The 26,826-nt window shown below is 42.3% G+C and overlaps 1 protein-coding gene across 1 annotated transcript in view; it reads right to left on the reverse strand.

Annotated features, from left to right (window-relative positions):
* Nucleotides 1-858: 858 nt before the first annotated feature.
* Nucleotides 859-26,826, reverse strand: part of COL9A2 (collagen type IX alpha 2 chain) — a 109,460-nt gene continuing 83,492 nt past the window's right edge. The window contains exons 18-32 of the mRNA XM_063954207.1: nt 26,097-26,150; nt 25,952-26,005; nt 24,641-24,685; nt 22,077-22,130; nt 20,513-20,566; nt 20,284-20,337; nt 16,967-17,038; nt 16,713-16,748; nt 16,270-16,314; nt 11,505-11,537; nt 11,274-11,420; nt 11,024-11,078; nt 6,306-6,494; nt 5,955-6,032; nt 859-5,785 (exon numbers count right to left, since the gene is read on the reverse strand). Of these exons, the coding sequence (XP_063810277.1) occupies nt 5,589-5,785; nt 5,955-6,032; nt 6,306-6,494; nt 11,024-11,078; nt 11,274-11,420; nt 11,505-11,537; nt 16,270-16,314; nt 16,713-16,748; nt 16,967-17,038; nt 20,284-20,337; nt 20,513-20,566; nt 22,077-22,130; nt 24,641-24,685; nt 25,952-26,005; nt 26,097-26,150 (1,167 nt within the window). The 3' untranslated portion in view covers nt 859-5,588. The remainder of the gene's footprint in view (nt 5,786-5,954; nt 6,033-6,305; nt 6,495-11,023; nt 11,079-11,273; nt 11,421-11,504; nt 11,538-16,269; nt 16,315-16,712; nt 16,749-16,966; nt 17,039-20,283; nt 20,338-20,512; nt 20,567-22,076; nt 22,131-24,640; nt 24,686-25,951; nt 26,006-26,096; nt 26,151-26,826) is intronic.

Genomic DNA, 26,826 nt, shown 5'->3' on the forward strand with positions numbered 1-26,826 from the left:
GATTGTCAATTTAAAAAAAAAATCAATATTACTGCTCACAGATTATACTTATAGATTCCACAGAACACATAGTCGGCGGGATTCAAACCTTCTGTCCCCCCCTTCCGCCCCCATCGCGCCCGCCGGCAGTATTCAAATGTTGCTGCCGATGGGTGCGATATCAGCATTTCAGCTCACCACCCCAGGGGTGGTGAGCTGAAATGTGCAAAAAGTGACCCGTTTGGATGCCCAAACGGGACTTTTCACGATCGCACCCATGTCTTTAGTCAGGTTTAGCTGCTTTACGCGGCTAAACCTGTCTCTTATGGGTGTGATCAGCGCGATAACGGGGGTCATTAGAATATCGCCCCGCGATCTCCCGTCACTGTAGACGGGAGATCGGGGGCAATAAAACATATGAATCCAGCCCACTGATTGAAAATGTCTGTAAGCAAGCAGAGCACAGTAATTCTTTCATAATCTTTTATCAGACTTTTGAGATTTTTGTATCAATTTATTTGTGCACTTAAATTTCAGTTTGCTTGTGTAATGATTAATTTTGTTTTGCTTTTTGTTAGTAAGCCTGCAAGTGTCCAGTAAAACTTGGGGGTATATTTACTAAAGGTTGATTATTCATAGTTGTTTTTAATCGATGGAAATCAATGTAAATCGATTCTGAATTTCTGGGGCTATAACATACATGTACTAAGAGATGATTTTTATATTAGTACATTCAATGTTAGTACATTCTCCGGAAACACAACATCGATCTAGATTGCCCCCCTCCCCCTTTTCGATTTTAGATCGAGCTTTAGTAAATATACCCCTTGGTATCCAATTACATAAAATGTGTAAAATAAAACTCATAGCAGTCGCAGGACAACTACACCCCAACTTTGCTTTATTCTTCATTTTAGGCAAAAACTATTTTCAGTTATTTATAAAATAATCATTTACACAGATTTACATGAGGAGGAACATTATAGCTTGTCAATAGCCCCATGACACCTCAGGCCAGAGTGAATTTGGTTAGTGTATGTCAGCCACAGACAGGTTAAGGATTTGGGCTTAGAAAGAAAACACAAATAGACTTAATTTACAGTTTAACAAACCAAAACTTTGTCAGAAGCATATTACCTGCAATTTAATTTGGCTAACTAGAAAAGGAAAATAGGATGAGGTAAAATTGCATAATGTGCAGCGTTTAGAAAACACAAACATCTAAAACAGTAAGTTCCAATGTGTGATAAATTTTAAGAATAGTAAAGAACATATACTGACCCCCTAAAGCACAGACTAGCCTCCCATCGCTTCCTAGAAAACAGTATATAGATATATAGTTCACTAAATGACCCCTTCTTATTATACAAGGGCACAGACAACTCCCAGAGTCCCACCTAATACACAAAATAAGCCCTATCCCTATGCCATGCCTAGCATTCATGCATAGGACATGCATTAGTTTACAAGAGACAAAAATGTATCAAGGCCCACATGGGCAGACCTATAATACAGTACCTAGAGTATTTCTAGATGGAGAAGCCATCTTTCAGCATGTTATGCATTTTATTATAATCATTTTCTTGATGACTGATCTCATATAAGCAGATGGTTCCTTATTATGCAGCATATATGGACAGACAGATGGATTACAAAGGAAGCATGGTTCCTGTCTCTGGCATAACACACTTCATATGCACCACATGGCAAACAAACAGGACACATACATGTAACAAGATACTAAAGCAATTTCATGCAAACTCATGGGACTTGTATGTTTAACAATAAACCAAGGACATAAGCGTCAGCACAGAGACATGACGGACAGGTAGCCTACCAAGAGTAGGGGTAGAAACAAGCACAATGGATATATATTTTTACCATATAGACACAAGCGACATGCTAGAATACATTAAAACTGAAGAACACATACATACAGTATAGCAGAGACACAAGAAATACAAATAAAGAGGGGGCCTATTGTATGTAGTTAAAACGTGATGTGGCTAATATACCGCCTGTCGGGATCCCGGCATTCAGGATACCAATGCCGGAATCCTGACGGTGTAATGCCAGTGGTCAGAATCCTGACCGCAGCTCGGTATTCTCGCTACCACCGGAGTGGGAACATAACCTGTGCAAAGCTCGCCACCGGGCCCAAAGCATGGCGAGCACACGTGGGCACTCTCTGCTGGGATTCTGACTGACGGAATGCCGACTGTCACTATATATCTGCCGGTCTCCAGTATGTATTTCATTAAAACAGCTGCTGGACATTTGCCAAAGGTATTACATACTCCAGATTAAATACATACATTATATATATCTTAACAAGCGAGCAAGACATATATCACATATAAAACAAAAAAAATAAAATAAAGACATAATTGTGACAAAGAAATACAACTTTACACTTCTTGTTAATAGAGACATTAGGTACATGCATTGGTGCAATCTCTGTGGGTATTTGTGCTGCCACAGTTCATGACTATGAATGCCATTTCTCAGTCATGTGGGGAAATGGAGGTTACTCAAGCACCCCTATCATTTTAAAATGTTAGTTCCTATATAGATCAATGTACTGTACCACATGTATGTGACATAGAAATAGAATGGACCACATAGCATATATGAAGAATATACAGAGACATAAGGTGAATGCAACGCAAGGCGGACCATAGGTGCAACATATACATGCAGGCAAGAATAATTCATAACTATATACACAAAGGTAGGGGAATGTATGATATTACACACAGACAGGACAAACATAGAATTCTAACAACCAAGGTGAACATACTACATCAAACAACACATCTAATCACTCACAGATTTCAGACATATACTTTTACCAAATTGCACAAAGAACACCACATAGGTGAACACAGAGAAAAGAAGGAAATGGAACATGAACAAATGGGAAGCACACACACCGCAAACAAAAAGAATGTTAGCATCCCTGCAAGCACACACATTAGAGACACACGCTTGTGGCATGATAACAAGAAAAGCCAAATCTCTTAGAAAAGTCATGCAAGAAATGAAAATAGGGGCACATACTGCTAACTCCTGATTCTGTATAATCTAAATCACAGTTCAGGATATGTTCAAAGCTTATTTTGCTAAAGGCATTGGAGGACATTACTAAAATCTGGTGCACAGGAAAATGTTGTTGTAACCCATAGAAACCAACCATGGCCCTCATTCCGAGTTGTTCGCTCGCTAGCTGCTTTTAGCAGCTTTGCATACGCTAAGCCGCCGCCTACTGGGAGTGAATCTTAGCTTTGCAGAATTGCGAACGAAAGATTCGCATAATTGCGAATAGAAATTTCTTTGCAGTTTCTGAGTAGCTCGACACTTACTCTGCCACTGCGATCAGTTTAGTCAGTTTCGTTCCTGGTTTGACGTCACAAACACACCCAGCGTTCGCCCAGACATTCCCCCGTTTCTCCAGCCACTCCCGCGTTTTTCCCAGAAACGGCAGCGTTTTTCCGCACACACCCATAAAACGGCCAGTTTCCGCCCAGAAACACCCACTTCCTGTCAATCACAGGAAGTGGGTGTTCGTTAAGCCGTGAGTAAAATACCTAACTTTTTGGCAAATTTACTTGGCACAGACGCACTGCGAACATTGCGCATGCACAGTTTGCGACAAATCGCTCCGTTGCGAAAACCACTAACGAGCGAACAACTCGGAATGAGGGCCCATGTTTGCTTTCCTTTCATAAGTTAAATAAATGACAGAATTTGCTTGCTATTGTTATCAGCAATTTTTTTTTTCTTGTGCACCACTTTTCCAAAATATCCTCCCATGCTGTAAACTCTAGATACAGATATATGATATAACCATACTTGCCTACTATTGGATGGAGGTCTAAGTGGCAGGTGCAGGGGGGCATGGTGACAAGATTCACTTCATAATTAGGCTTACCATACAATCCCTTTAAATTGGGACACTTATGAATTACACAAGTTCTGTGGCTGGTTTAATTCAAGCCTGCATTCCACCTGGTTTTAATCAGCCACAGAACCTGTGTAATTCATAAGTAGCCCGGTTTAAAATTATAATATGGTAAGCCTAGTCATAATGGCCCGCCTCCCCTGTGTAAAACTGTGATTTGTGGTACAGTATCACAGGGTGCGGAGTGGGGTTGTAATGACATGATTTGTCTCAATATGAGACTCCCTGTTCTCCCCATTTCAATAGGGAAATGGGTGGAATCTAAAATGGTCCATTAGAACTCCTCAAAATTTTGGATACTCCCTTTTTTTAAGAGGATTCCCCTGGACTCCTGGGAGATTAAGTAACCCTTCTGCATCTTGCCTACTTGGTAATGAAATGCATCTGCCGGGGGTTATGACACAATTCTCAATAAATCACTTAATCAGCCTCATCCCTTCTGCTTGATGTTGTGACTGTCAGTATTGCACTGCAGGGGCAGGCAATTATGACATGATTCACCCAGAGACAGAAAGAAGGAAGGAATGAGAGTAAGCTAGTATGGATATATAACTGACTGAGCAAGCAGTAGGAGTTTGTTCGTACTTTTTAGGTTTAGAGTCCATGCAAATACTAGCAAGTAAGTCCCCGATCTGCAGAGCTATTGTGTCCCCTAAACTTGGATCAATGGGAACTCATACATACCAGTAAAAATCAGACTGTGGTGCTTTCAGCTACGTCCACTAGCTGTTATCATAAAGATCTATTATATCTGTAGGAAACGTGTCCTTAGTGCTCACACTGGACAGACATTTCAAGTTACTTTTCTGGAATGTCTAGTGCTTCAGCCTGTTCTGAGTACATGTTTACCATAGAGAGTTTGATGAATACAGTTTCGCAAGGGTGGTATCTGCGAAGTGATTGCAGCTACTGGAGATGCGTCACTGGACATTCTGCTGATTTGTGATTAGTGTGTATGAGTCCTGTGTTTACATGAAGGTGCGTGTGACCTGACTGCCTGGGCCAAATCACTTCAATAACCTGAACACTTTGATGGATGCTCCACGTCCCTGGACCTCAAACACCTAACTTATGTCTGATAGAACACAATACATATTATGACACTATATTTAAACATTTTTCACAAAAAAAAAGTCAAATCACAAATCTTTTTTTTTTTTTATGAAAACTGTATTTCTGGCCAGGTCCTGTCTGGATAAAGGATGAATCTGTAAATGCTCCAGAGCTTCACTGAGGTGTTCCAGCACAATATGTCACACATGTCCACATTATTGCTCTATCTATCCAGTGGTGGCTATGATTCACTGACTATATCTTCTTCAAAGGCAGCAAAGGAGTCAAGCAAGATTCCAATTATACAAAATATATGGAATAGAAAGGACAATGTTGAGGTCAGAGTTTAGGAGGAAAGTGGTTGACTGTGCACTGTAGGCTGGTTGACACATTATTTCCGAACTTCTTTCCCTTGTTCCTCCTTTGGCCATGCCAATTCCAATAACCTCCTCGCTGCTGGATGGACCCTTGGAATGGGAATGATGTATTTGGGGTGTGGGCCCAAGTAGCAGAGAATGGGTTCCTTTTCATGTTACTTTGTATTTTTCAGTTTGTCACGTGTCCTGGGGAGTATTCAAAAGGAACAGTGGAATATTTAACCCTTGACAGCACCAGGTTCAGTCAGAGAGGCTGGAGCATATGCAGATGCTGCCAAACATGCTGCTGCCTCACAAAATCCTGGGAGCCCTGCGGGCCCAGGCAACCCAGGTCGTCCAGCTATTCCTGCTGCACCCTCCGGACCTCTTTCTCCGTCCTTTCCATTGATGGCCTGACCAGGGATGCCAGGAAGACCTGAGGAAGATACACATTTTATATTAATGTGCCAATCAGTTTCTTCTTACTGACCAGTTATTAGTTCTTGGGAATTCTTATTTATTCTTAAAGTGTAACATACATAATAACAATATGAAAAAAAAAGTCAGTTTGAGAACTTACGATACAATGTGCATATTAGTCTCACCTGGAATTCCAGCTGGGCCAGGCAGACCCTGATGACCACGACCTTGTTCCCCTTGGTCTCCCTTTTCTCCTCGTTTTCCTATAAGAATACAGAGAAACATCCTTAATTGTATTTAGTTACATTGTTGTCCTCACTAATAGTATTGTTGAAATAAGAAAATTGTATATACTTGCCTTAATACACTGTTCCTATATAACCTTATTAATTAATTGCACCCTTTACACACTTCTACAAGTCCACTTCATTTCAATGTTATTGATAAATATAACACAGTCACGGTACATTTTGCAGTGATCTTTCCTCTAAATAGATGTATATGTTCTTAAAGTGAATTTTCATATACTCACTAACCTTTGGGTCCTGTATTTCCGATTTGGCCCATGACCCCCACTATGCCAGGGATACCACGTGGCCCTATGTGTCCATGGGGACCCTGTTCTCCAGGTGGTCCTGGTGGTCCAGGCGGTCCGGGTGGTCCCATAACGCCAGCTCCACCTAGGGCTGCTCTCTTAGCACTGACAGCCACATCTGCCAGTTTCTCTTTGATGGAGACAAGAAGAAGAGTTTTACAATTGAACAAAAATTGTTTTTAAAATGATAAAACAGTACATTAATCAACATACAACAACAAGGATGCAAGGTAGTTACCGTCATCTTAAAAATTATCAATATTTTTAATGTGAAACATAGATATAAAACTCTGCCATACATATAGGAAATATATTGGCATGGATAAATCATTAGGAATTGTATATCCTTGTCAGAGCTTCAATGTGTTAGCTGGTCCAGGTGACTTCATAATCTACATCCAGCTATGGAATAGTAATCATTATACAGTGCCATAAACATCTTTACAGCATGTAGATTTTTTAGGTACTGTATATGAGTATAGTAAAACTACTTTCAGCCAGAAGGCACTGACTACAGTGTTCATCCTACAATTTGAATTTGCGGTATGGCCTTTCTGAGTTGAAGGTGGTAAAATTGACCATAAATAGAGATGTGGTTGTGAGCCTTGCTATATTCTACTATACTATCTGTTTTATACTCCTGCAGTGACATTAACACAAAGAAGTGGAGAATCTATAATGGATACAGGCTGTGAGGTGCATACAGGCCCAGGGGAGCCCACATTGCACATATGTATCAAACTCATGTCTCCAGAGTCACCAATCACAGAGAAACAGGCTTGGTGGCCATTTTCCCATAAATTTGTGCATTGCGCAGTAGAGAAAGCACTGGGAACATGGCATAAGTGTCATGTTCCTGGAGACCTCCGCATGCAGATTTCCTGGGTCTGCTCACCTGTGCCATCATCAAGACAGTCTCCGTGCCACCCCTGGCACAAAGGTTCACTAATTCTGATATTACCTCTGAGGAAATTTCAGACATGATTTAATTTGACAATTATTTACTGCCTAATCTACACCACAGATACAATTCACTAGCTTTAACCTTTAAGCTTATATGACTTTAATTCTGAAGCCAAATAAGGATCCACTTTTACTCTCATCTTTTCACCCAATTGCTTTGTTAACTGTCCATTTTAAAATATTTTCTAAAATGAAAGCTAAGAGGTGGCAACAGATTCTTCCACCTTTACTAATGGATCATCAACTATGGTTTGTACATGATTCTCAGCCAGAGGCACACTATCTACATTACCATCTACATGCTTCTCATGACTGGTATTTGGTGGTCTAAGTGGGTACCAGTCAGAGGTACTACATGTCTCATGTCACCAAATCAGGGGATTTGTATATGAGGTCAGTGATTAGATTCCTGTTGCTGAAACCCAGAGTAGACAGAGAAGTGTAGGGAATTATGGATAAGTCAAGTAAAGATAGAAGCAATCCGGAAGTTGAACCATGGAAGGCAGTAGGGTTGGTACATAATGAGTCCAATAAATCAGAGGTACAGGCAAGTATTAAGGATTTCATATGATCAGCAGCAGAGTCAGAACATGGAGAGTCACATAAATCCAGGCAGGGCTGCAGGTTAATCCAATAGCTCAGAATAAATTTACCATAATCAAGCCCAGGTTGCTGGGCTATAATCCCTTAAATTGGGATAAGGTTGTGAGGTCAAAGAGCAGGCCAAAGCAAGCATGAATAAACAGCTGCTGGAATAACCACTGTCCCTATCTTCCTTAGTCTTTAGCAACTCATCCAAGAAGGTGAGTGGCGCTTGTGGCTTCTTCCCTATTGGTTTACTTATCTTTAGATGCATTGTTGAGGGTTTTGCCGGGCTTGCCACTTTTTTGGTTGTTCGGATAGAGATGTAATTAGTTAAGATTTTGAAGATGATCTTTTAATATACATGGTTGAGTCACATTACAGAGTACCCGCTGTGTGCAGCATTGACAGAAGCTAGATGGGTTGATCTGTCATTTTAGACACACGTCTGGTAGCCCCCAGGTTCATTTTGACGGTGAGCTGCTCCACTGTAGAGTGTTGGTCAGCTCTCATGCATCTTCGTAGCCAACGTTCACCTCTCACATCAAATGGCACGTGGTACCCTGTTTCCACATCGGTTATTCACAATGGTGCATCTTGTCCTGTCCCGCAACACCTTCCGTACGTGAACAGTTCACAAATTGCGCTGTTAGAGAAATACTGCCACCCTAGGACCAAAACCCAATAATCATCCCTTTTTGCAACTCGGATAACTCACCCCTTTTACCCATGACAGCGACAAGTGATATATGTGTACTGTGCAGATGGGTATGGAACTGTCCATATATCTGGGTGACTGGGTGAGGTGAATCTTCTGAACATGACATAGTTTCCAAAACTGTTATATCCCTTGCAAATATTACCTCTTCTGCTGTATTGGAAGGATGCTCAGCATATTAATAACTCTTTTTGTGTATTCATACGGTGGAAAAAAAAAATCTTCTGCATCAGTATGACTAAGATACAACAATGTGTTGCAAATGGGGGAATCAACTTTCCAAATATTGTTACTAGTCACGTTGCACATTTTATGCTATTTAAGGGATTGACTTTTCAATCAAAATATGTGCATGTATATGAATACCTATTTGAATGGAGTTTCTTACTGAACATTAGCTTTTTACATGTACATGATCAAGAACTCCCTCCGTGTTGGATAATCCTATTTTAATGTTGGGTCATAAACTCTGGTTTGTTTTGAGATGTACATACATCTTACCCTTACAAAGCTTCCATTTGACTTCTTAGAACAACCCTAACATCCAGCATTGCCTGCAGCCCACCCAATTACTTTGTATATTTCTCAGGGATTGAAAATCGGTAGGTCAACTGCTGGATTATTCACAGAGGAGGCTTTTGTGATATCCACAGGCTATAGAGTGCTGGTATCCTGATCCTATACTTAACCCACATGATCTCGCTTTTTAACATGTCAAACAGCATATTCACAGCATTTTGAATTATTACTTTCAATGTGATTGGAAAAAATTACTTTATACCTTCTTGCTGATGTTGCCAGGCTACAGTATATCTCTGCATTATAATTTTTTTTTGTGACCCCTTAGATCATGCAGAGGTCATGTGAGGTTTGCTGCAATGGCAGGATTATTTTCCAGATTTTTTGGCGGATGGCTTGGTGAGACACTAATATCCTCTATTAAATCACTCCTCGCTCTTGCATAGGTGGATATCTGTATGTGGGCATGTAATATTGTTTGAGGATTTTGGAACCATAGGGCTGATTCATAGTTGTATCTAACGCATTTGCAGCTCCGATCCCGTGTGCAGATACTGTGTAAAAATAGGCAAATGTCTTAGCCGGCAGGATTTGTATTGAGGTGCCCACCGCCTCAGTACAGAGACGCAGCACAATTGCAGATCCTTCGATAATCAGTCTTCAGAGTAACTATATGGTTATGCAGAATGGCCATTGGAAAGTAAGACGCTGGAGCCATCTTTAATGTGTGCAGAATTAACCATTGGACGCACCATCGAAACTTGTAACTGTCCCATGCTATGTGCAGAATCTATATGGCCTCCAATGTAAGCATTTAGGTGTCTGAGTTTGCAACCATTTATGCAACACTCCAATAACATGGCCATTAGACAATGCATCTCTGTGTAACAGAATAGTCACCACCCTGGAATGCCCAATACATTTCTGAGACCATGCGTCTCAATCGCTACATCGAATGTGCGCACACACTATGTGATGCATGTGCTCTGTGATTTTTTAGCTAATCAGACACATCGGCCATTTGTGTGAATATCGGCACTGCGTCCTACTCAGGATCAGACTTTAATTGCTATGTGTTGTTAGATTGCTATCTTATATTTCTCTGTTTGTTCTGAGCATTTCCTGGCTAATAATGACTTCATGCCCCAACTTCAAACTTTCATATTTCCTTATTTTTTAACAGTTAGTTATCTATAATTTTTTCTTGTCATTGCGTGTATTCTACATTGGAACTTGCTCTTGTTTTGTAACAGTAATTGTGATTGTACTTCTCTAGTTTCTAGGTAAAGCCCCATACACACTAAACGAGTCCCCGCCGACGCCGATATTGATGGCGGTGGGGACCCGGTGGGTTTCAAGCATCGGCAAGTGCATATACACTTGTTGATGCCAGCAGGGAAGGGAGCGACAGCGGGTGGGCGGCAGGGGGGGAACGACGCCCATGCTGCATCTGCTGCATGGCTGTCTTTAATGAGGACCTCCCTTGTCTGTTCATGTTCAGACAAGGGAGGGGGTCATTAACGATGCGTGGGAGCATTGAGTTTACACACTACACGAGATTGTAAAAGATCTCGCCCAGATTGGCCCTTCTGAGCGAGATCTTTTACTTTCTTGTCTAGTGTGTATGGGATATAAGAAGGACTGCAATAAAAATGTTTTGTGTACTGTACATATATGCTGATATTTTTAAAACAATTGTCCCACCCATAATAAATATTTAGTGGTAATCACCTCCCTCTTTCTTCCAGACTGAATAGCAGATACTCACGGCCAGATACCTCTGCATTAGCTCAGTCTACTAGAGCTCTCAGTGCCACCAAGCCGGTCAGTACACTACACTGCATCTAGCTTACATGACTGTTCTCATACATACTAACCTTGCAGCATTTTCAAAACAACGTCAATTATGTGTTGATCCCCAGCATCTCTTCCCTGCAAAAACATATAGAAACATTATCAGGCAGAATGTTCAAAGGCAATATCTCACCTTCAAATGCACTTACATGGAAAGATCATTTATTACACTGTTCTAGATGTGATTGCCTGTCTATCTAACGTTTTAATAGCCAAATTAATAGTAATAAATGCACTGATCATTTCTATTGGTGTCTTCTTGGCACTACTCACTGCAACTCCTGGTCGTCCGGGCATTCCAGGGACTCCCCTCTCTCCATTAAGTCCACGTGGGCCTGGTGGTCCTGCTAATCCTTGAATTCCGGGCTGGCCAGGATCTCCAGTGGGACCTGTGTAGCCCAATTCTCCATATACACCTTGCTATGAAGAGACACAAGAAAAGTTTGAACTACAAAGTATTTGATACTTACAGAGAACACGTTTTATCTATGTAGACAAACTTACCTGTCCTTTAGTACCTGGTTCACCAGAATCCCCCTAAAACAGATCCACAAATGTAAAAACAAATATAAGAATACAGAAGTGATATAAAAGATATTTATGATATATGGGCAGTAGTATAATTGGAAATATTTCAAATTAGTCAACCTATTAATGCATACATCCAGCACCTGAATAAGCAGTGCTTAGGGAGGTGCAACTGAGGCCGCCAGGCTCTATCTACCAAGATTCAGTGTAACCCTTTCTGCTGCAGAGATAGGTTGTTGCCAGGAGACAAGTATGGGTGGGTGGAAGGATGGAAGAGCCCATTAAAATATAAGATGTCACCTTGACATATGAGGTTTGTCATGTGATGGGAGGGGGCTTCATGGTGACATGACACAGGTTACCTATAATAGGGATACTGCACTCACAATCTAATGGAGGGAGTGGGTGGTAGGTGGTCACTGAGGGCAGATATGCAATATGAACAGCATTGTAGTCTTCTCTGTGGATATGATCTCTATCTATATGGTTCCATATATGGATATTACAAACACAAGCAACTCTATTACATGGAACACTCTCTGTATTGTGTATTGTGAATTGTTCTCTGTAATGCTCCCTGAACAGTGGATCTCATTATTATTTTCATATCTCAGTAATATGTTGTGGTGTGAAAAGAAAGGCATTTTAACTTGGAAATCAAACCATTTCCATGGGGCTTATTTAATACTAGTTACCAGCCCATCAAAATGCTGGAACAATATAAACGTAATGTCAGTACCAGCGGCTGTGTGCGCCCGAACGGAGCAACACTTGAATTGCTCTGTCGGAGGCCATCTAGTGGCCACCATCATGCAAAACACTTGATTTCCCGCCATAGAGGAGAGGAGTAGCATTATCTTTTTAAAATATAGGATTATGGTTGCTATGGGGTACAGCATGTCATTTCTCTTTGCATAGTGCTATAAAATAAACCTCTATATATAGCAATAACAAAACTTTTCAATGTGTCCTGGAAATATTTTTTCTCATTAAGCATTTGGCTGCAAATTGCTTCATGTTTTATTGGTGGGATTTCTCCTTACGCATTCCCAGTCCTACCATAACTACAGCACACAGAAGAATGAATTTCCCAGCTCTGGTCTTAGCCCATAAAATCTGCGTAATGAATTGCGTCCGCAAAATGATCACTGGAAATAGCTTTTATGCCACAAAACATTATTCAGGTAAACTGTCACTGCATTTATTGTGTTGCGTAATTTGTTTTACACCATGTAAGAATGTTACGATGCACTTGTGTAATACACTATGAGATACAGAAACAGAATGCAGTTACTTTTCCTATAGGCAGATATTTAAAGAAATGTTTTGTGCCAGTAGCAGTAAAATGCAGTATACCTGTTGTAGCATTCAGTGGGATACACTGTTCCCCTGTCATTTAAGAATCACTCAGATAATACATTTGCAAAAATACTTTGTACAGCATTTAAAAATTATCGGACACTATGGGCCTCACTCTAATAGGCCCTACACACTGGGCGATATGAGTGAAAGATATGAACGATCTTGTTCATTAATGAACGAGATACCATTCATATCTTTCAGTGAGGAGGCACCAGCGATAAACGATGCTCGGCTCTGCGCTCGTTCAACGCTGGTGCCCCATCGCTTGTGCATGCAAGCCAATAAGGATGATCTCGTCCATATTTGCCTGCACTGCTATGGAGCCAGGTGATGGGGGGAGTGAAGAAACTTCACTCCCCCCGTTACTGCCCCCCGCCCCCCTGCCGCATTGCCCATCGGCCGTATCCGCCGCCGTGCAGCTCGGCGGCGGATCCCGCAGTGTGTAGGGCCCATAAGTTATCATGCAGAAGCGTCTATTGTTGGTCGCCCGTCTGTAACTTTACACAAATGACCTACAGACCCTTTACTTGAGTACATTTGTGCAACAAAACGTGCAAAGACTGAGGTGCCCACCTTTAGTGTCTGTGCGCGCAGTATTACCATTAGGTGCATCCATTTGGGCTCACCAGTGGCGGCTGCTGCTCCTGGGTTGCAGTGCAGACCATAACTAGCTTGTAGGGGCCAGTTAAAACATATAAACATACCTTTATGGTTACATGTAATATGTGTGTTGGCTGCCTGAACCCAGGGATCCGCAGTGCCGCTGTGTTTCACAGCTCATACTGCATCCGGGATGCAGTGCTCAGCTTCAGTTCACCTCTCTGTATATGCCCCCCCCCCCCCTCCCCAGACTCCCATGGCTAGTTACACAGGAGTCTGGGTACAGGCTTATACAGGACACTAGAAGCTGAGTGCTGCATCCCGGGTGCAGACACGGCTGTAATACACAGAAGCCTTGCTGATCAGGTAGTCAGCACATGTTACAGGTACGTGTAATAATAATAAAGGTTTGTTTATATGTTTTAAATCCCCTTCCCCCCCATGCTATGGGCGACCTACATTGCAACCCAGGGGCAGCAGCCACCACTGGGTCTCGCCATTGAAAATGGCACCAGTCAATGGCAGTTGCAGTTCCTGAGTATGACCAGGGGCTCCTATGCGTGCGACACTGCCTCACCTGCCATATACTTTTTACTCAAGTGTTTTGACTAAAAAAATATGAAAATAATACAAAGAAGATTTTTCTAATATATTTTTTGTATTTTTCATAAACTTCATATAGTCAAAACTCTGGCGTTTACATTAGTATGACAAGAAAGGCGCTGCCTCACCCCACCGCATGACACTGCAGCAGTTAGTAGACACAAGAGGCCCTGTAAGTCTGCAACACATGGATAAATGCTGGACATCAAGCATATTGAAATCAAGGGCTTCCCAAAAAGTGTGGCTCATATATTAATTAAGCAAATACCACAATAACACTTTGGCATAGACAATGCCATAGATAGATAGATAGATAGATAGATAGATAGATAGATAGATAGATAGATAGATAGATAGATAGATAGATAGATACACATCCCTCTCTTTTTCTCTCTCTCTCTATATATATATATATATATATATCACTCTAACCCTTACCTTAATCGCTCCCTCCCGCTCCCACCAAAGCCTAACCCTAATACTAACCAGCAAAATATATGTCAGTAATCTGACTGTCAGGATACCTCTGTCGGTAATGTGACCGTTGGCATCCTGACTGGTGTGATGCTGGCTACATCCCTCTGTAATAAATTTCAACCACCATCAAACAAGTGTCAGATCAGTGATTTTCTCATGAAAGAATGGTGCTGCATCCATCTCCATTCTGGCTGCGCACTGTGGCCCAAGTGACTTTATACTGGTGCTTCCATTAATTTGGCTACTGCCTGTACATATTTCAAAACATCTGTCATCATACATTTTAGAGCAGTAACCATAATATCTGAAACTTCTAATTACCTAAAATGTCTGTTTATTGATGGGGTACTAATATTCTGTATAGACTGATGATGGATATTAATGTTATGTGATTTTTTTTTTAATGAGGAGACTTAATGAAATGTGAGTTATTGGCTTCAATATATTCAACATATTGAATGGGTTATTAATGTCATTTGGAGACTATTCAAATGGGCTTCATATTTTAAATGTGAGTAATCAATGGATGAAATTGGCCTATTTATTAAAAATAAAATGTATTAATGTTGGACTTATTAAACATAGCTGCTACTGATTTAATGTCTATTTGTTAATCAGTTTTCCAGCCGGTAATAACTACCTATCCATTATCCCAACAGGGCTCTAGCATTCAAGGTAAAAGACAAGCATCTATGGACACCAGCAGTAGCAGGAGGTCCAAGCTGAAAGTACAGATAGCAGAACCTTCTGACAACTATGCAGAATCTGGTGGAAAAGTGCGAATTTTGGGGGCTGTCCCATACTGTTATGACTGTCCAGGCTGCATTGACAGACTGGAGATATGCCCCATTTAAAACTCATGTGAAGTGGGAGCTATATATACAGTATCTAACAGTGGTTCATTCCACGTTATTTCTATTCTTGAAGAAATGAAGTGGAGTAGTGAAAAATGGGCTGCAGGACTGCAGCCCCCCCTGGTAAAATCCACCACCCAGCTCACTGTCAGTGAGCCAGATGCAGTCCATGACTGCACTGATCTCACTGTGACTGGCAGTGACTTCCTATTGGAAGTCCTACCTATCAGTCATAGACATTACAGGCAGTCCCGCTGGGAAGTGTTTCTTCCCTCTGGCACTGCCAGACCGGGCTGCAATAAGCTGAGAGCAAACATCCTGTAGGAAGCCACTCCTTGCCTTTCGCACAGCCCTAGCCGGCTTCTAAGGGCTGCAGGCGATGCTGTCCATAGAAGCTGGGGGTTTGCGCATGTGCATTTGCACTGTGGCTTCTGCGCATGCACCATTCCTGGTGCCTGCCAGAACCATTCTGCAAGTGCCAGGACCTGTGGCTGGCTGTCTCCTCTCCAGACACAGTGGTAGCCCTCTCCTAAAAGTGAGTAAGAGCCGCCACTGGTTAGGGGTGGCAGGCTATCACTGTCATAAGAGATAACTATATCTGGCCGTGCTGACCATCCCCACAAAGGCTGTGTGATGTGGTTGTGTGAAGGCATATGCGAGTCCCTACCTAATGATCACATTCATACAATTTTCTATGGGCCCATTTATATACCCAGTATGCTAACGGTTGCACTATTACTTTTATGTATTCTAAACTATGGAGTTAGATTAATATACAAAGATTAAAATACAATATGTGTGTTATATATTGGAGCGATATTAACAGAGAAAGTCAATTTACTCACCTTTTCTCCTTTCTCCCCAGCCAATCCTTCAACTCCTGGATCACCCTAAAACACACACGTTTTCAGGATACACAGCATTAGAGTAATATAAACAAAACTGGACATAGAGTATAGAAAATATATAAATCATATTTTTCTCATATTCTGTAGTTGTTCACACATAATGTCATACCCTCCAACATTTTACACATAAAAATCGGGACAAATTAGGAAAGGGGGCGTGGCCACGGGTAAATGGGGCATGGTCACGTCCCCGTTCCTATACTTTCAATGGGAATTTGGAGAGTCAAAAATCGGTATAGACCATAAACAAAAAAAGATACTATACCTTCCAAAAAGGTACAGCTGGAGGATATGGAATGTATAAATTCATGTGTGTTGTTATTTTATCTGTATGTACAGAAGGTAACACAACAATCAGTAAGCATATAAACCTCACTTACCAATTCACCCTTTGACCCGACCTTTCCTGGGAAACCCTGTGAAGAGCAAGAAACCATGAGTGAGTCTGTTGTGGTAACCCATCACTAACAGCCAGGGTCTGATTATAGCTATCACCTTCCATGGTCCTCTGGGACTGATATAATGCTTATTTATACAGTATATGGAGCTCACAGACTGAGACAAATGTGAGAGCCAAAGTCTATTTTGCTAGTGTTTTTTGTGACTGAATAATCCCAAATCACCAGCTTCTTACCTTGTCTCCTTTTATTCCAGAAATACCCTGTGGTCCTGGTATGCCAGGAGGTCCTTGTTCTCCCTTAGCCCCCTGTTAAAAAAATAAAAAAGTTTAAAGCTCTGTATGCACATATCTATTTTATTCTTCCTTAGACCACTCTAATACTAGTCATAATCTGATCCTCTGATCCTTTTGTTCGTGCCGGCAACAAGATACTTTTACAATTTTGCCACATGTGGGTGGACATATTGCACAGATCAAGCCATATAGCACTTATGCTGGGTACGCAAGATCCGTTCAATTTGCTGGCTGTCGGGATCCCATCGGTCAGGATACCAAAGCCAAAATCCCGCCAGCCAACAATGCCTCCAGCCGGTATTCCGGCAAAACAAGACTATTCCTACCGGTGGGTGTCCACAACACCCATAGATTGGGAACAGATCCTGTGGCGAGTGCAGCGAGCCACCGAGCCCTCGAGGGGATTCTTTACGCTCGCCCTACTGTGGGTGGGATGCCGCTGTCGGGATATGGACAGACGGAATCCCGCCCGCTGGTAAATCATACTGAATCCGGGTACGCTCTAGAGCAATGTGTACCTGGCCTATGTCACGGACCCTGCATTGGCAAGTGAATATACACTTGCTAATGCAGGTGGGCAACAGGGCAACAGGGGATGCTATGCTGCATTTGGCAGCATGGCATTGCTAGCAATGTCTTCTGACTGACCATGCAGCAGGGCCGACCAGAAGACCAGCGTAGAAATCAATACAATCAATCTGCAGCACTCACCCATGGCAAGCAACATGTTTAAAATAAATCTTATGGATAATTCCCACCTAAAAACGCAGATGCCTGTATATATTGTTAGTTCCACTATTGTATGTGTCAAGTTGGTCAACTGCCAAAAAATGGCATCAAGCTGCTTCTTATGTTGTACCAAAACGATGGCGATTACTCAGACACATTGGGCCTGATTCAGAGATGGACGAAAATGCAATGCTGCATGCAAGCAGCTTTGCATTTCCATCCAATCTCCAGGAGGAGTGTGCAGGAGACGTCTCAGCAGAAGAGATGCCTCCTGCATGTAACTGTGATCCCAACACTGCAACCAATGTAGCAAGCTGGGATCCAACATCGCGGAGTCGGCCAGTTGAGCAGCTGATGGACAGAAGCGGAGGCTGCAAGGCCAGGAAGTCTGCAAGGTAACATGCAAACCCCTAGCTCTCCCGTCCTAGAAAATGAGGGTGACACGATCCCATTTCTAGGAACACCGCCCTTCCTCTGCCTCTTCCCCACCCCCTCAGAGCCACTACCTGTCAATCAGGCAGAGGGGAACTGCAGGCAACAAAGCAAGGCCCGCATAACAGACCTCGCATTCAAGACAATCAGGAATCTGGTGTTCATTCCGAGTTGTTCGCTCGCTAGCACTTTTTAGCAGCCATGCAAACACTATGCCGCCGCACGAATGGATCGCAGAGCGGCGGCAAACTTTTTTGGTGCAGTTTTAGAGTAGCTCAATACCTACTCAGCGCTTGCGATCACATCAGACTATTCAGTTCCTGTTTTGACATCACGAACACGCCCTGCGTTCGCCCAGCCACGACTGCATTTTTCCAGGCACGCCTGTGTTTTTCCTGGCACGCCTGCGTTTTTTCAAACACTCCCTGAAAACGGTCAGTTGACACCCAGAAATGCCCTCTTCCTGTCAATCACTCTGCGGCCAGCAGTGCGACTGAAAAGCTTCGCTAGACCTTGTGTGAAACTACAATAGTACGACGCGCGTACGCATTGCGCTGCATAAGCTTGCGCAGAAGTGCCATTTTTTTGCCTGATCGCTGCACAGCGAACGAATGCAGCTAGCGATCAACTCGGAATTACCCCCATTGTCTGTTATCGCCTGATCACAATAGTTAAGCTTCATAGATTTAGCAAGAAAAAACAAGGGACCCTTGAAACCTATTCAGTCTTTCCATCCAATAATTACTGTCCAATGTGATCAAAGCAAGTGTGGCACATACAGATCTATACTAGTTGCCACAAGTGTGACTAGCTTGAGTTCAGGGAATGTTCTGCTACAGTAAGTGTTCATCATTCAGCACTAATATGTATTAGTGTCAGAAATTTGCCACTTATCTACTTTTTACGTTTTTCTATAGTCAGTAAGATGATGGATGTGCACAGTTTGTGTTGGAGAGGTGTAGTGTCTTATACAGTACCAGCAGGGGCGTAGCCATAACTTTGCGGCCCCCGTCCCAATGCTTCTGGAGAGACACTTCTCTGCCGCAGTTGTTAATTGTATGCCCTATAATAGTGCCCTAGTTTATTTTCTGAACCATAGTAGAGCCTTATTTAATGTTATGCCCCATAGTAGTGCCCTAGTTTCTTTTATGAGTCGTAGTAGTGCTTGCATTCAGCCTATGTCACATTTCAGAGCTGCCAGTACATATGATGCCGCACAGTACCCCCAATTCAAATTATGATTATATAGTGCTCCCCATTCATATTGTGCCTCATTACAGTGCCCTGGTTCATATTATATAACATTAAAATGCCCTTAAGTTCATTTTATACCACACTACAATGAGCAGGTCCAGGGGCATACATAGATATATTGCAGGCCCCAATGAAAAAGTTTGAAAGGACCCCTACGTACCACTCAATGGCGAAAAATGTATATAACACATGTAACTTTGACAGGGAAGGTGGCCCCTCTCAGCTCTGGGCCCCATAGCAACTGCACTGCCTGCACCTATGGTAGCTACGCCCTTAAGTACCAGTTTGGCATGTAAAAGAATTCTATATCAATCATGCCCAGTCATGAGTGTGGATGATGTGCTCATGCGCTACTCATCTATTCACCGCTGCTCTGCTATGTAGAACAGCAGTGTCAGAGTGTTTCCCCAACCTCCCCATTGCATGGGGGACACTGCGGCCAGTGGGAGGGACAGCTGGACAGTGCCCAAAAAGCGTGACTGTCACGCTGAAAAAGGGACAGTTGGGAGGTATGCCATATACTTCTACAGGTTGGAAGTTACCTCATGAAAGACGGCCTGGCAAATACAAAAATGCTGTAAATTAAATCAAGATAACACAACCGTTGTGTATTGCCTTTTTACAGTGTTTGATGATTATTATTGTTCATGTTCATACACCGAAAGATTTTTGCCAGTGTATGGCTAGCTTAAAAAACAGTATACTTCAATTCATTATACCTCCTGATCATACTCTTTTTCGATGTTAATATCATTAAATTACATTTAGTTTGTGCATATACATTTACTACCATACATAAATTACATACCACTGATTGTTTCACGAGGCCACAGGGTACTCACCACTTTTCCCACCACCCCAATTGGTCCAACTGGTCCTCTTTCTCCACTGTCCCCCTGCAGATATAAAGTGTCACTTATTATAAGAAAATTTATCACAACAATATGTTCTTCTATATTATAAATACAAATCTTATTAAGTAACAAACTATGAAATGTCATTTTAAATTAATATATTGTACATGAATATAGAGTGCATAATAATAAAGAGAGCAACAAGACAGGCACTTACTTTGACACCTACAAGGCCTCTGGGACCAGCTTCTCCAGGCGGACCCCTTTCTCCCTGACAAGCACAGAAGAATTAGAAGAGTACTGCATACAGGAAGGGAAACAGAACGTACAATATGAGTGTGTGGGCAGACATTTTTCAGGTAGGAGTATGTTGAATGTTCTGTAGAAATAAACCATTAATTATAAGAAAACAATATGCTTTGTATGTCTGGCTCTGCACAGAGACATTTTCCATGATAGATAATTGGTTACTAGGTGGCAGGTCTATTTCTGTGCTAGCAGGAGCGTGCTACGCAGCACTTTACAGGTGCTATTTTTCTCTTACTTTATGTGTTCAGTACGGAGAATTCAGCTCCCTGCAACACTATTAAATGTAAAATCAGCAGGTCCTATAGTACAGTATATTGGCTTTTTTATTGTTTTATAACATAGGGCTAGATTCAGAGGTGGACGCTAATCCCTTCGTGACTGTGTCTTTATACACAGGAGAACATGATGCTAATGGTGTAGACTATGGGGTATATTCAATAAGAGTCGGGTCCATTTCGACATGCAGTTGTCGGAATGGACCCGACAACCCCTATTCAAAGAGCAGCCAAATCCGACTGTCGGATTTGGCCGTTCCCTGTGTCCTGTCCTGCCGGGTGTGCTGACAGCAGCGGTGGGAGGAGCAGAGAGCGGCGGCCGGAGCAGCATGCGGCAGCAGGGGTGATGTCTGCGGTGGCGGGGGAGGAACTACAGGGAGAGAGGTGCCTGGCCGGGGGAGGGACATCAAGGTACCTCTCATCCCCATAGCCCGCCGCAGCGCTCCCCATCTCCTCACCTCAAGCCGACTTGTTTTCAAGTCGGATTGAGTTTGTCAGAAAGGGTGCCAAAACCTGTCGGATTTGGCCCCATTTCCGACAGCAGCAGGCAGATCGGAAGGTATGCCACCAATCCACCTGCTTTCCGCCAGCATTCCGACAAGTCGGGTTTCCGACAAGACGGCAGTTTCCGACTCTTATTGAATATACCCCTATATGTTTTGTAAAGAAACAACTACTGGATGCGCCTCCGGTACGCCACTTGCGTACTAAACTGCACCATCGGTAGCACAGCGGTCGCACCAGGAAACACAAGAGCAAGCCTATAGCTGCTTAGAATGTGTGTCAGAACTAAGACGCCAGAGACAGTGAAACTGTGTCCAAAGACGAAGTCACTGGCTGCGACATGCCCACAAGCGACAAGCGTGCATTTGCCTAGCCATCCCGTTAAACACTCAGCGATTGTCAATCACTCTGCATCCAAATTATCACTATAACGATCACTGGTAACCCATGACGACACATTCACAGTGCGATTCAGATGTATGCACAGTGCAAAAATATATTGGCCAATTGTGCAAACATTGGCACAGCTCCACCTCTGAATCAGGCCAGTAGTGTCATATGAAGAGGGTTTCCCTCACCACGCTCCTAATTACCCAGGTGAGAGTTCATAATATGGTATGTCCTGAAGCTGATATATCTACTTACAAGAACAGTCTGTTGTCCTCCATGCACTTATGCCAGATCAGAACGTACCTGCTTTCCAGGAGCTCCTGAGAATCCTGATTCTCCGCGAGAGCCTGGCTCACCCTGTGAGAAACAAGCAGGTTGCTGGTTATAAGAAGCAGGGACATGTGGTGAGGTAAATGGCTCAGGAGGCATTGGCTAGCACCAGAGCCAGATTTTCATACAATACATGAGCCCAAGGGTGTATGTGGGCATTATACACAGGTGCAGCAGTATATACTGCTGGAAATTTGGTGAGTAATTAACCTACCGCAAAGCCTTTAGACTGTGGGACGTTACTAAAGCCCACAGAGGAAACCCACACATTTACATAGAGAACATAGAAACTCCACACATAACATATGAATCGAAACTCACAGCAACAGCACAGTGAAGCAGATATACCAACCACTGTGCAACTTGCACCATTTAAAAAGGTTGTATATCTAAAAATCTTTTCACAAAATAACACATTTCCATTGGATTTTTAGCAGGTCCGCAAACCACAGTGAGTGTTCAAGGTAGAAATAGCTAAATCTCAAGGCAATGTCATTGAAGCCCCCTACTAGTGCTAGATACGGATTGTGAGGTGAAAGGGGGTAGTCTTTGCTATACTTTGGTTGCCTTACTAAAATTCAGCTTTACATCAAAATATAGAAAGCGTGGTGTGGTATCTGTAATATCCATTACATTCTGTGTTACTTTGTTATCTTAAAAAAGGTTTGCAAATGACCATAACATTATAAATTAGTGACATTTGTGAGTATATTAATATTAATGTGATATTTATTCACAATGTGTTAAGCATTCATCATAATTCAATGACATTATTAATATTTCCAGTGTACTCTAAATCTATAAAAAATAACAGAAAAAAAAAATAACCAACTACAATGCAGCATAAATTTAGAAGCAAGGAGTTTATCTCCATTGATGAAAACAAATTTACTGTAGGCAAAACCCGTAAATCATGATGAGTAGTAGGGTTAAAAACGTTTTTCCCACCGAAAGCCTCCACATTACCTCTACTTTATGACGTTGGTTAACTCAGAAGGACAGATTTTATATATATATATATATATATATATATGTATATAAATATATATATATATATATATATATGTGTGTGTCCATATAACATTCATCTACCTGTGTGCTTGTGCTCGTTCCATGTAGTCCACGTTATGAAATATGCATGTTACTCCAGGAATTTTTCATAAGAATTTTTTTTTAATTCAATGTGATGGTGATATAATAAAACGTCACAAAGTACAGCAAATGCTTATAGCCAATGGCTCGTTTCCGGACCGGACCTATGCTGGTCCCGTCATCAGGACTAAACAGGTGCTGCTGCTGCAGTATATAGTAACTGCTATGCTTCACAGTAAAGAAAATACTTTGAGCGTGATGTATTAAAATACATCGCCGCCCCTCGCAGCGATGTTGATCGCATATGTATTAACATATGCGATTAATATCGCAATGCGGTGACGGAGGCCCCCCGCGATACCTGTGAGGTGGTCTGCGGGGGGTCTCGTCACCTCCCAGGGGTCTCCACAGTGCCCGCATGCTGGGAAGCAGCAGCAGACTGTCCCCGGCACCTCCTCCTCCCCCCTGCAGCCGGAAGGACCTCTGGCTGCGCTGCTAGGGGGAGGTGATGACTACCTTCCGGGTCCACGGCTGCCTTTAGGAAGGTATGCCGGGGGGAGGCGTCTGCGGCGGGTCGGCGATAAGAAGCCCATAGGCTTCTATAGGGTATCACCAGAGATGGCGATACCCTGGACGGCAAAAAAACGGCGGTGGGGTCTTAGTACATTTAAAAATGTTGTACCGCATTTTTCCTTTAGTACATCCCACCCATACTGTGAAGCATAGCAGTTACTGTATACTGCAGCAGCAGCAGCAGCAGCAGCGCCTGTTTAGTCCTGATGACGGGACCAGCATAATACAGACCAATTCATTCAAATAATTGTCAACACTGATGTAAATAGTGCAGTAATAAAAACAATGAAATGGTTTGTTTTTTTCATTAATAACATTTCATATCATATATTCTGTAGTTCTAGTGAATACTGCTAATTATTTTTTTCATTCAATTTGTACATTTGTATTGCATTACTAGAGTTATGTTGCTCTTATTTGCGACCTTTGCCGAGAATGCCATACCACAGCACTTCTGTGCTCTGGGCTACACCCCTTCCCCCGCCCCCCCCCCCCCCCATCCCCCTCTTCCTTCCATGCGTCCAGCACAAATAGGGGGGGATTCAAGTAGCTCCGATTTTGGGTGGCATGACAAATGGGAGGTTTCTGCAATATTTAAAAAAAAAAATCTAGGCTATTCAATTACTTTTGGTTTTTGTGCCTGAAAAAGTATAAATGTTCATGTGAAAACACATAGAATCTCATTTGTTTTCGCTTCTGGATTGGCAAAAATTGACGTTTTATTAGGCATTTTTTTCGGTGCTTGCTGATAATAGCGGCCATTGACCACGCTTTGGATTAACCCTGGAGAATCAATTAACTCATTGTAAATTAGCATGGCTAATTGAATCCCCACCCCCATAAAAGTGAAATTAAATATATTAAATACAAACTTTTTGTCCACTTCCTCCTTTAGCACCAGGTTGACCAGGTAAGCCCTGAAAAAGACAAAACAAGGAACACATGCTGTGTAATCAAGAAGGGGATTCACATCTTGATTCCTCAGTTCATTTTAAATGAGTCTGGCACTGATGCAGTGACGTGCGGTGGGGTGAGACAGGTGAGGCAGAGCCTTTCCTGTCATACTAATGTTTGATTGATGTGTGTTGTGAAATGATTACTGTACTGAAATTGGCTCTCAAAACTTTGCAATGTACAATGGGGTACCTAGTAACTATATGCCCACAGTTAGGATGTACTATGTTTTCCAAAAAGAAAGTAATGCATTCCAGGAATGTTATAATTTTTATATCTACTTACAGAGTTGTGACTGTCTTATCCAATCTTGTTGATAAATAAGTTGAATAAGTCACCTGAATGCAAGTGTACTTCATTATTGTAAGAACAGACAGTTTATTACACTATTTTATATATTTGGATAGTCCTTCATTTCAAATGGTGTGCCCTTTAGTAACTGTTGATGACTAGACAATAACAGCAGACACTAACCAATTTTATTTTTAAATGTTACGATTACCAGGTGAAGCTATTTTAACACAAGACCATGGGGGTTTTTCCGAGTTGATCACTAGCTAAAAATGTTCGCTGCGCAGCAATGATGCAAAAAAATTGCACTTCTGCGCATGCGTATGCGGCGCAATGCGCACGCGCGACGTACTATTACAACGGCCGATGTAGTTTTACACAGGGTCTAGCGAAGCTTTTCAGTCGCAATGGCAGCCGCAGAATGATTGACAGGAAAGGGGCATTTCTGGGTGTCAACTGACCGTTTTCAGGGAGTGTTCGAAAAAACGCAGGCGTGCCAGGAAAAACGCAGGCGTGGCTGGGCGAACGCAGGGCGTGTTTGTGACGTCAAATCCGGAACTGAACAGTCTGAAGTGATCGCAAGCGCTGAGTAGGTCTGTAGCTACCCTGAAACTGCACAATTTTTTTTTGTAGTCGCTCTGCGATCCTTTCGTTCACACTTCTGCTAAGCTAAAATACACTCCCAGAGGACGGCGGCTTAGCGTTTGCACGACTGCTAAAAACTGCTAGCGAGCGATCAACTCGGAATGACCCGCCATATTCAAACATGTGGTTTCATGTCTATGGGTTGTCCAAGTGTTATTAATGCAGAAACTGCTCCAGTATTTTATATACTGTTTGCTGGTAAGTCCTGGTCAAACCCGACTAAGTGCCGAATATTGTAGCATTGGAGGCAAACAAAACCCATTCCAAGCAGTAAGAACATACAGGATACTTACAGATAACCCTTGATGACCAGGAGCACCAGGAATACCATTTTGGCCAGGGCTGCCCTAGACATAAGAGATTTAAGAAAAAAGGGATGACATGAAGACCAGTGTGAAACATGCTGGAGGATAAAGCAAAGACCACACAGGTACTCACCTTTATACCAGGAATACCCGGGGTACCATCCTTGCCATCAATACCGGGGAGACCCTGCAAGTAGAACAGACTTAGAACACAGGTAGAAACTGAAATATTGTCAGACAAAGCAATAGTGAGAATGTTGCTTGTATGTATGCATGTATGTATGTATGTATGTATGCATGTATGTATGTATGTATGTATGTATGTGAAAACAGCTTCTACCAAGCCACCAATGTCATTCATTGTTAATACTAGATATTGACAAATGATATTGTAAATGTTCAATGCCTCACCTTGCAATTACATTGTTCTGAGCAATACAAAAGAGAAAAAAAAAAGCAACAAAAAACCAATTAATTAACTACGGTAGGTATATAAACTGCTGCGCTTGATTGGAACTTTGGAATGGAAGATGTGCCCTCTGGAAGACAATGTCTAGCCACTACTTGCTTTGGCTTCTCCCCTTCTTATACCTCCTCTTGCTTCTCTCCTAGGGGATCTATATACGGGATGCGGTTATGTGACATACTATGTCCCTGCAGCAAATAGCATGATGTACAGATGTACTTTATAAACTTTGCTCAAATCACACCAAACAGCCACAACAGCAAACAGACTTTGTGACATACTGTAGGTGCAGCAAGTGCACTGCCAGAGACTTTGTCTCAAAATATGAGTGTTATTCGCATCACTAATGCAATAAAAGTACAATGCAAGCATACACTGGCAATTGGCGCTGGCACTT

The sequence above is a fragment of the Pseudophryne corroboree genome, chromosome 2, assembly GCF_028390025.1.
Source record: "Pseudophryne corroboree isolate aPseCor3 chromosome 2, aPseCor3.hap2, whole genome shotgun sequence".
NCBI classification, from domain to species: Eukaryota; Metazoa; Chordata; class Amphibia; order Anura; family Myobatrachidae; genus Pseudophryne; species Pseudophryne corroboree.